The 12,073-nt window shown below is 33.9% G+C and overlaps 1 protein-coding gene across 1 annotated transcript in view; it reads right to left on the reverse strand.

Annotated features, from left to right (window-relative positions):
* LOC144972692 (prominin-1-A-like) overlaps nt 1-12,073 on the reverse strand; it is a gene marked incomplete in the record, with an annotated part of 94,559 nt that overhangs the window by 40,106 nt on the left and 42,380 nt on the right. The window contains 1 exon segment of the mRNA XM_078914228.1: nt 627-690. Coding sequence (XP_078770354.1) covers nt 627-690 — 64 coding nt within the window.

The raw sequence follows: 12,073 nt of genomic DNA on the forward strand, positions 1-12,073 counted from the left end.
AAAATTTTTAAAAAATTTTTTTAAAAAAAGGGTTTTTTTTTCCCCAAAAAAAAAAACCCCCTTTCCTTCATTTTTTTTTTTTAAAAATTTTTCAAAGTTTTTCCCCAAAAAAAAAACCCCCCCCCAAAAAAAAAACCCCCCCCTTTTTTGGGGTTTGGGGGAAAAAAAGGGGGGTTTTAAAAAAAAATTTAAAAAAAAAAAACCCAAAAAAGGGGGGGGGGGGGGGGGGGGAATTAAAATTAAAGGCATAAATTTCGATCCCCAAAAGAGGAAACTATGGTTTTCAGGTAATTTTCCATTTTATATCTTTATCTTCTCTCTTAACAGTAGTTTATCATTTTTTGCATATTTTTTGTGTACAGATTTATTTCTATTACAATGAACATCTGGTCTGCAACACCCACAAAGACGGGCATTCCATAAAAACAACACTATGCGAGAGATATGGAGGGAGAGACAAGGCTGGGGGAGGGGTGAAAGATCGAAGGAGTAAAAGAAAGAGGGAGTGAAGACCTAGAAAGAGTGTGTATGTGGTGTGGGGGGGGGGGGGGGGGGGGGGGAGAGAAAGAGACGTGAGGGAAAGGGAGAGTGAGAGGAAGAGGGGAAAATGCATGAGCAACACCTACTGTTTAATGTATTTTCAATGCTTTCTTTTGTATCTGACTTGGCCTTCTCAATCTGTTTTTCTGCCTGAAAATTGATTCATGTTGTTACAAATATGCATAAAGTGACCAGCCATTAAGGAAAAAAGTGAGCTTTTATATTTATGAAAATTATAAAGGGGACTGTCCAGGCACGCTGAATTTTTGGGATTTTATTTTTCTATTTCATATATACTTTTTCAGATCTTGAGCTTTTATATAAGTCCTTCAGAGTCATTAGACCCATGGAACCGGACAATAGCAATTGCATGCTACCCTATGGATAGGATGCAAGTCTATAGCAAAGTAATTTCCACATATGGGAAAAACATCTCAACTTTACCCCAGATTGATCACAACCTCTTTGCGTGTGAAGTGACTGCTCTACCAAATGAGCAATCAGGGCCCTTGCTTTTATATAGAGCAATATCTATTTAATATTCTAAAACTATTAAGAGAAGGGCTAAGCACTGAACATTTAGCCAGTTCTTTTCGACAACAATGATGTTACTGGTCAGATAAACATCTTAAATTTGAGATTGGTTAGAAAATGGGAGTATAGAGCCTTCTCAGGGAATTTTACTTAGTACTGCCCGCAGCGGGATTTGTACCTTAAACCTACAGGTTGAAAGAGAGCCAAGTGCCTCTGCATTAGACTTTAAAGCTACAAATAATTGAAAACATATTCTCTTCTAGTTTTTAAATCCATGTATATAAGGTTATGTATTCGATTACAACCCTTTATTCTGATGAATCAGTCATTGAAGAAAAAAATAGGAATTTTAAAAAAGCACGCAATACATTTGGATCACATCAGCGCCTAGAGAAAGGATAATACATACATACAAGATAAAGGATTAAAGAATCATTATTTATAGGTACATACTACATTCTTGGGTGGTATGTCAGTGCCTGCAACACTCATAAATCATTAGACCTAAGTTTCAGTAAGAAAAAAAAATGTGTGCAAAGAAAGGACAAGTGTAGATTGTCACAGCAATCTTCCCTTGTGTCTTGCAAATAGGCTTAATTATGGATATGCGAGGAAGATTGTCCTTTTCTTAAATTGCGCATAAGGAATCATCACACTTCTCACGCTAATAGTTTTAAGTATGCACGGCATTCTTATATGATTTTGCAATGTTCAATAACCTAGTAACTGCAGGTTTCCTGTTCTATTATAGGAACGAACAAGAGAAAGGGACAGGAACATCGGATGTAACTATATTACAAGTTCAATATCATAACAGTCTGGGTTTTGTTTTGATTTCACCTGATATTTTAAAATGTAAAATATTCTTTCTCTTCAATTACCAATACACTCACACAAAAAAAAAAGAAAAAAAGATATAATTTAAAATGAGAGGAAAAAAGGGGGGGGGGGGGGAAATAAAGAAAATAGCTTCCCTTGACTTTTCACAAACAAAACACACAGATAATTTTATTTTGTCTCTTTAAATTCGATTTGTTTACAACACACACGGGTCAATTTACCACCATGAAAAGTAGGTAGATTTAGATAAAAAGGATAAAAGACGATTTTCAAACAATTGATGGCCCTTGCAGCACCCTAGAGTCAAATGAATCGCTTGGATAAAGCAAGTAATGCTTTAAAGTATAAGACAATAGCAAAAAAATTAGCCTATACCAGGATTAAACTTAAAAACTTTTCAGTCCAAAAGTGACTTTACCCTAATACCATTTGTCTTGTCTATTATCAAAATTTCTTCATATTATTATTCTTTTTCTAACTTAAATCATGTATTGGCATTAGCATTTTAAAAAATAGATTAAAAAAAAGAAATAAGAAAAAAAACAAAAACACACCTTAACTAGTCTTTACCACACATTCAACAACAATAAAAATAATAGAGATTATTGCCTTTATAACAATTATAAAATAAACATCATCATAATAAAAAGACAAAGACTCGTGTGCTGCATCACTCAATAACATTGAATATATACACTCAACAAAGAAAATTGGCAAGGATCTCAGCAAAATTGTGACTTTGATGTGACACATTATCAATAAATCTATTTTTTTTCAACAAAAAAACCCCCCAAAAAAACAAGAGGACAAAGATAATTGTACACACCACTCTTACAATCTTACAATCATCATCATTATCATCGTCACCAACAATAATTATGCATCATTTCTATCCATACTTACTTCATTGACATACTGGGTCATATCCATGGTGTCAGCGACTTTTTTAGCTTCATCTTGTAATCTGTCCAACTATATAAATAAAATAAAATAAAATTATGTGGAGAAAAATGAGTTTTCAAAAACAGTAGTCCTCCAGAGGCATCGGGCTCATGGATCTGGAGTTTATCCCGGTCTCGATAGTATTAAACTGAAAGTAGTAATTGTTTGATAACTTTCGGATAGGATGCTGGTCTATCGCAAAATACCTTCTGCCAGATCTAACAGACCCTGTTACTCAATTACTGCTGGGTGGACGAAGGGATTGGGGGGGTGTCAGAAAAATATAATCTTGACTTCACTCAGGATCGGTCTCGGTCCCTTTGAGTGTGAAGTGAGTGCTCTTATCAACTGGGCTATCGGGACCTTTTTTAAAATAAAGCAAGGGAAAAAAATAAAAAACCTTCTGGATCATTTTAAACAAGACTTACTGTAATAGATCCTTGCATGCATGATTATTTGCAGTAACTAGTAATCTTTCTCTTTTCACACATAAACTGTGTCTTTATCATTTTACTGTAATGTAATCAATAGCAGTCAGGTGAAAGGTCACAATTTTAAGATATCTAGGGGTTTCAAAAGGTCAACAATCAGTTCCGTTGTTTGTGAGATTGCAAGATCAAAAAAAAAAAAGAAAGGGTAGAGGCTTAAAAATAGCACTCCTCGACTCAAAGGTAAAACTTGCGTGGGGGAAGCACCTTTTGTGTCATTTTTTTTTCAACAATGCTCTGCATATAAGATAACTATCCATTGCTGCACCAAAAATAGCACAACCAAAGCACTTTGCTAAATTTTAATTATTAATATTTTCTTTTATAATACTTTTCATTGGACTGAGAAAGGTTAGAGGATATGATTTTTGCCAAATAGAGTCTGAATTCTGATTAAAAGTCAAAGGATTTACTGGCCTGATGATAAAAATTGTACAAATATTTTTAAAATGTTATTCTTTGATGCCAAATGCATAAGCATATTTAAATACAACATTGACTTACAGATGAAAAGTTTGCCACTGTATTGTAATCACTTGGATCAAAGGAGCCGCCACACGCTCCTATTTTACATGCCTCGGCGACTTCATTACTTATGGAGGTCAAATTGTCTTTCAATTGGTTGGACTGATCACTTAAAATTCCCAACAGCTCACTTATTTCATCTAGATCGTCCTTGGTTTTGTTGACATCTGTAATAAGAAATATATTTATTTTTATCATCAGTTTGATTTCAAAAACCTACTTCTTTCATAAGAAGAGTAATATGGTAGACATACATGACTGGAAATTTAACTTTACAGTTCCATAATAAAATACATCCTGTTCTACAACTGCACATCTTATGTCCATAATAAAATTTGAAATTTGATATTGAATTCTTTATCAATTCTCTCAAAAAATCAAAGACATAAGCATATATGTTTTAACTAATTTTGATCTTGGAACCATCATATCAAAGCTTCCATAAAAATATAACAAAATAAACAAAGGCAACAAAACATGCTTCTTTCCAGCAGAAATTTTGTTTTAAAAGGCTTCAAAATAAGCGCAACAAAAAAGACGGAAAAATTCTTCTTCCTCCCCTTCATGTAAACTGACTGACTCAGTCAGAGTAAGCAATATTGTTGATGTTGCGTACCATCCAAAAGAATCCAGGCTCACTCTGATTGATGAAAAACTAGTAAGAGAAACTAAACCTGTGGCCTAGTGGTATGACACTGGACGCTTTATGGGTGACATGTCTCATACTAAATGTTCAGTATTGCTGTTGCCTTGGGAACCTTTGTAAAGCTCATTAGAGAGCATTTTGTGAATATTACACTCTATCATCATTAAGCTCCAAGCCTGTCCAACACGTTGGAGGCTTCCTTTATAGTCTCTCTCCAAATCTCATGATCTATCGTGTCGATGAGTGGTCGTCCTGCCATTCCAGTGAATTCCTTAATCTGTTTGAAGAGGGTCAATCTTTGTTTTTCCCCTCGCTCTTTTTCCATTAATTTTACCACTGATTGCCAGGAATTCATTTGTCTTTCCTGATGATATGTCCAAAGAAGCCTAGTTGAAGTTTTATTATTATTTTGAAAACTTTCAATTTCTTGTATGTAAGCTCTAGGATTCTTTGTTTTGTGCTCAGCGTAAGATATGTGCTCTATGTGCCATAAACACCACATTTCAAATGCATCAACCATTTTTCTTAATTCCTTTGTTAATGTACAACTTTCACAGCCATAAAGGAGGGTTGAACAGAGATAACATTTCAGGACATTCATTTTTGTTTTGCCCAAAATGGTCTTGTTTCTAAGTATGTGACCCATTTCTGTAAATGTACGTTTAGCCAGTGCAATCCTTCACTTGACTTCCTTGTTGCTAGTTTCAATTTGCTATAATGGAGAATAGGTATTTGAAAGTCTTTACACATTTCAGCTTTTCTCCATTGACATGTATTCTGCGCTTCACATTTTTTGAGTCCTTGATTACCATACACTCAGTTTTGTTAACAAATTTACTTCCATCCCAAGTGCTTTGCTATCAGTAACTACCCATTCCATCAAGGTTTGTAATTGTTTCTCTCGCTTTTTTGGCACAATTTTTCATTGTTACGCCATAGGGGTGTTGACCTTGTCGGCTCTCGCATTCTGTCTTACTAATCAGTTGATAATCCGACTTTTTAACAATCTTTTTGCCCCTTTGAAATAGACGTGTCCAATTTCTCTTTTCCTCACACTAAATTAACACACAAGCACGTGCACACACACACACTCACACACACACACACACACACACACACTTTCTCTCTCTCTCTCTCTCTCCCTTCCTCCCTCTCTCCATCCCTAGTAGCCTCGTTTAGCAAACGCACAGTGATTAACCTCTTATTTTGATTACTTACTTCTACTGATCTCCTTGGCTTTGTTGATATGCTTTGTTGCATTTATTGTGTCCAGAACTATATCAACAGCTTCAAAACCAGTTTCTGAAAATAACAAATATAACATCATAAAATAATAGTGAAAACTTAAAGTAAAAAAAAATAAAAAGTCAAAACAAAAAAAAGGACAAGAAAAAATATGAATGTGTTACTTTTCTGCTATATTCTTCCATTTTTTATTTAACCTTAATGACTGTGCAAAAAGAAGAAGAAAAAGGAGGAGGAGGAGAAGGAGGAGGAGGAGGAGGAAGAGGAAGAGGAGGAGGAAAGATAATTGGTTGAGGGAATTACAAGAAAAAAGGAAGACAGTAGCAGTTATGAGAAGGGTTTTCAACACTTACTATTAATATTGGTGAGGGCTGTTTGAGACACTTCATTATAGGTGGTCAATACTGTATCTGATACATTCTGTTGGCCGGGAAAGACCGGGAGATAAGAGAGAATCTCATTGAAATACCATGTCATTGTTATCCTATTTTTAATTCATTGATGGGAGCAATCATCACTTTAAAAAAACAAAAACAATTCTTTAGAATTTAAAATCAATAACAGTACTTATCTATTTAACGGACTGAGGAGCTGTTACTGAAAAACACATACACACACATACATACACACACACACACACATACACATACACATACACAAATGAATTAATACCATTAATACATAATCATATTAATAATAATGAAGATAATATAATATAATAATAATATAATAATAATAATAAATAATAATAATAATAATAATAATAATAATAATAATAATAATAATAATAATAATAATAACAATTAATCATCATCATTATCGTCTCGTAGTAAGTAGTAAGTAGTAGTAGTAGTATAGTAGTAGTAGTCAGTAGTATGTAGTATAGTAGTAGTAGTAGTAGTAGTAGTAGAGTAGTAGTAGTAGTAGTAGTAAGTAGTAGATAGAGTAGTAGTAGAGTAGTAGTAGTAGTAGTAGTAGTAGAGAGAGAGAGGAGAGAGAGAGGAGAGGAGGAGGAGAGGAGAGAGGAAAGAAGAGAGAAGAAGAAGAAGAAGAAGAGAAGAAGGAAGAAGAAGAAGAAGAGAAGAAGAAGAAGAGAGAAGAAGAAGAAGAAGAAGAAGAAGAAGAAGAAGAAGAAGAAGAAGAAGAAGAAGAAGAAGAAGAAGAAGAAGAAGAAGAAGAAGAAGAAGAAGAAGAAGAAGAAGAAGAAGAAGAAGAAGAAGAAGAAGAAGAAGAAGAAGAAGAAGAAGAAGAAGAAGAAGAAGAAGAAGAAGAGAGAAGAAGAAGAAGAAGAGAAGAAGAAGAAGAAGAAGAAGAAGAAGAAGAAGAAGAAGAAGAAGAAGAAGAAGAAGAAGAAGAAGAAGAAGAAGAAGAAGAAGAAGAAGAAGAAGAAGAAGAAGAAGAAGAAGAAGAAGAAGAAGAAGAAGAAGAGAAGAAGAAGAAGAAGAAGAAGAAGAAAAGAAGAAGAAAGAAGAGAAGAAGAAGAAGAAGAAGAAGAAGAAGAAAGAAGAAGAAAGAAGAAGAAGAAGAAGAAAAGAAGAAGAAGAAGAAGAAGAAGAAGAAGAAGAAGAAGAAGAAGAAGAAGAAGAAGAAGAAGAAGAAGAAGAAGAAGAAGAAGAAGAAGAAGAAGAAGAAGAAGAAGAAGAAGAGAAGAAGAAGAAGAAGAAGAAGAAGAAGAAGAAGAAGAGAAGAAGAAGAAGAAGAAGAAGAAGAAGAAGAAAGAAGAAGAAGAAGAAGAAGAAGAAGAAGAAGAAGAAGAAGAAGAAGAGAGAAGAAGAAGAAGAAGAAGAAGAAGAAGAAGAAGAAGAGAAGAAGAAGAAGAAGAAGAAGAAGAAGAGAAGAAGAAGAAAGAAGAAGAAGAAGAAGAAGAAGAAGAAGAAGAGAAAAGTAGCGATGGTGATGGTAATGATTTATAGCACAACACTAAAAGTTGGTATCACTAACGTTGACTGCTCCATCTGTAAAATTCTTGATGCTTGTGAGGGATTTTCGTATATGTCCTATAGTTCCTTCATCATTTTCATTTTGCAAGGCTTTGTGTATGAGATGGGAACACATGAAGGAACACACAACACCGGCTCTGGGGAAAAAATTCATTTTCACTAAAATAACTCCACTAATAAATAAGTAAGTAATGTATATTTATATTTTATACATTTCAGAGCATTTGCAAACCTCTACTCGTTTCACAATTCATCATTCATTCTTAAAGCAGGAAAAATAGTGCTAACTTCCCATTTTCTTCATTACAAATTACCTGCCATATACCCTGTTTGTACCCCAGTCCAGGCAGGCTGATTTTTTTTTTTTTTTTTGGGGGGGGGGGGGGGGGGGTTCCCTTGTTTTCTTCAATTTTTCTCTCTGCTTTGTCTGGTACTGTTTCATCCACACTTTTTCAGATCTTCACCTTTATCAGTGCCTGCTTCTGAACTAACAAGAATGTTTTTGAAGATGTGGAAAAGCTGGGGGAATGGTCAAAAGACCGAAACTTGCATGGTTTGGACATCTGATCAGATATGACAGCTTGTGAAAGACAGTTATGCAAGGCAGGGTGGGAGGATAACGGAGAAGAGGGAGAAAAAGGAAAATGTGTCTGGAAGACATTAAGGAATGAACAGAATTGACGTTGTAAGAGTTGACATAGGAGGAAGGCCAACGACCAATGCGTGAGGTGTTGTGAAAGCTGCATCCCGCAAGTCCTCCCCTGAAGTGCGTGAAGTGCCTGCTTCTTAATGTATCATTTTTTCATATTCACTCACAACCCGATGAGCCTGGAGTGCATTACTAAAAGAATGAATGAAGTCGACGTCATTCAGCTCTTTGTTATCGTTTTAAGACCGCCAGTTGGGTGATAAGTTCTCACTAAGTTCTCTCGATCAGACTATAAATGTTTAAGGTTACAAATAGTTATGTGTTAGCATCAGGCAAGCAGAACTGGCGACTATTTTACTTAAACGCATAACGTCAACGCTTACCACTGCTATATTAAGTTACATGACAAGGCTATGTGCCAATTCAGCCAGTAACATATTAAATATTATATCAATGTTTAAATAATTAGCCTCGAGGATTAATTCTTCGAAGTCTTTGTTCTAGAAAAACAATGATGCATTTAAAACGGGGCTCTTTATGGGATGATTTTTGGACAAGAACAGTGACAGATGACAACGATAAATTCAAAATAATACAAATCAAGTAATTTATTTATTTGATAATTTAAATCACAATTTGTTTATCACATACAAGTTGCCAATGCATAATTTGTGATTTAAAAAACAACATTTTTCAAAAGTTTTACTCCTCCTCGGTCCCCAACTACTTTATATTTATTTTTAGGATCTATTTTCCATGTCATTTTAAAATTAGAATAGGTTTATTGTTCTTAAGAAAGTCTTTCTTGTCCTGAACTTGTTTTGGCTATCCCTCCAATATAATTAATAAATATATTTATAATAATAAAATTAATAATATATATTATCTCTTATTATATATATTTGGCAAATTTGATTTTTTGTAACACTCAGGCTCCGAAACAACTGGACTAATTAATAGTCATAAAATTTTGCATAGTGTTTACGATTGGCATGAAGATGGTTTGTGTGTATCATGACATTGATTAGACATCATGATGAATTTAATCGAATAATCAAATTGTTTTGTCAAATCCCATCAAAAACAGACGCCATAATTTTTAGAGGGTGGGTTTTGTGTCAACTTTCCGGTTAGCGAGTACGTCAATGAGGTGGATTGAATCGATACCAGTTAGTGGTTCCTCTCAATATTCTGAAAACAACCAATTTCTTAAAATCTATAGAAACTGTTTTCCACTCTTTACATTGGGAAAGAATTCTACGATAAGTGAGCAAAACATATAAGATATTGAATGCAGAAAATATCTCTCCATGCCCAAATAGAAAGCTCCGTGAGGTTCTCTTGCGAAGTCGAAAAAAGTATTGTCTATTAAGACAATAGAAACTGCGTCCAAATCTAATCCAACACTTGAATCATAAATTTTGAGTTGATCGACTTGTGTGTGTGTGTGTGTGTGTGTGTGTGTGTGTGTGTGTGTGTGTGTGTGTTTGTCTGTATGCATACGGTGTTACATTGGGGCTTGGAGTAAATAATTATCGTCTTCATGTTTTTGTGCTACGCTTTAGAAACTCTGGGTAAACAAATTATTCTGCGGCAGCATAACTTAATTACAGCCTGTATTGCAGGACACCCATTGATATCCTACACTGTTTGATGTAAAATACAAAGATGATGAAGATCGACATACATTCATAATAGATCAAATTAAGTTAGTGGTATGGCATGTTCACTGAAGCCTAACATCTAATTACATTGGTGTTTCCACTTGTTTGCTTTCCAGTCCATTTGGATAGGTTGTATTTCTAATTCAATTTTATCTTTTTTAATACTGATGTAGAACCGGCAATATTTGCGGAGAAATAAAGGCTATTACGAACAGGTACTCATCTGTTTTATTTATCATACTACTATTTGTGGAAATTAACATAGTTTGAGACGAATCTTTAGGGCCATCGACAATAAATTCGGTCCGGTAATAAAGTATGTAGGTGCGCTTGAATGAATCTATGATACACAGTGGCCAGATGACGATTCCAAAGACCAAGGTCGAATTTAATCAAGGATCGATCAGTATGCCCTAGTATGATTTCTAAATCACCATTTGAGTCAACAGGTAATAGAATTACCATTGATTAAAAAAAAAATCTGTAAAAAATACTTATATATTTTTTTTATTTGCCTGTAGTTTGTATTATTATTATTACTATTATTATTATTATTATTATTATTATTATTATTATTATTATATTATTATTATTATTATTATTATTATTATTATTATTATTATTATTATTATATATCATCATGATCATTGTCATTTAATCCATCCCATTAATACTAAACAACCAACCATATTTTTTTTAATACTCACAAAGCCAATGTGTTAAAAACGATTATCAAAGTGCAGTAGGTCCTCCTCTTGCACTTTGACCTCCTGGAGTCATGGACTCGGGGCTTCCCTCCGCACTTGCCACACAATCGACAGCAACAGAAGATAAGGCCCACAATAGGCATGACGACGATGAAGAGGAAACCGATGACAGCGCCAGCAGCATAACCTTTCCCGTAGTCGGCCCACTGAAATGATGATGAGACGACGGCGACATGACAACAACGACGATGACGACGACGACGATGATCATCATCATCATTATTAACATCACCATCATTATAATTAAAAAAAAAAAAAAGAATTAACATAGATGTTTAACTGCCGACCTATTCGGCAGTGAAATTCAAATTGTGGCACATTGGGGAAAAAGTCTTTTTTTTTTTCTTTTCAATTTTGGAAGGGAATAGGGATGTAGTTTTGCTTGCTTTCATTTTTTATTTTTTTTTGTATTTTTTTTTTCATTTTGTTTGTTTGCTTTAGATTTTGATTTGTGTGTGTATGTGTGTTTTTTTTTTCTTGGTCTATTGTTTTAAATTTACCTTTGTGGTTGTTCACTTTTATTTTGTTACTTTTATTGATTTTATTTTCAATTAATTTTTTTTTTTTTTTTTAGTGAGGCTTTTTGATGCGCATGTTTGTCTAAAAAAATATACTGTGGTCAGTCCAACACAAACGGATTTTATTTAATTATATATGTATTATATAATCTGATTTTCTATTATAATTACTTCCAACCTAGGTGCAAATATTAGCAGGTCTGATAAGCGAACGCAATTAAACTATGGGCTTGATTTAATACTGTTGTAATGTACAATATTTTACGCTGGTTTGAGAGTATAAAGAGACCGTACAAATTTGGTTTCAGACCCGCAAATAAGTAAACGTCGCTCCCGATAACGTCCGAGAAAAGGTGATTCTGATGATTTTTTTTTTTTTTTACAAATGAAAATTCGTTGCAAATGGGAATGAAAAATAAAAAAAAAAGAAAGATTTACTCGATACGTTTAAAAATACTCCCAGTGAAAGTGTATTGATTGCAGAAGAGATATATTTCGACATTTTTCATGCACCTGCTGCCGTGACGTATTGATAAGTAATCAAATCTGAAGCAATATGTTTCTCATTCTATATCCTCTTCAACAGGCTACATTTGTAAAACAGTGAACATTTGATGAGACTGAAATAATTATTCCTAATCATTTTCGAATGTCAATAAGATTCGTATCAATGGCCAGTACATCGATTTATGTAATTATATTTGGTTCATTTAACTATAATGTTGGCTTGCTGTAATAAAAAAAAAAGATTTAATAATAAAGCAATGCAATGCAA

Source organism: Berghia stephanieae, chromosome 5, assembly GCF_034508935.2.
Source record: "Berghia stephanieae isolate SIO BIC M18660-M18661 chromosome 5, UCSD_Bste_1.3, whole genome shotgun sequence".
NCBI classification, from domain to species: domain Eukaryota; kingdom Metazoa; phylum Mollusca; class Gastropoda; order Nudibranchia; family Aeolidiidae; genus Berghia; species Berghia stephanieae.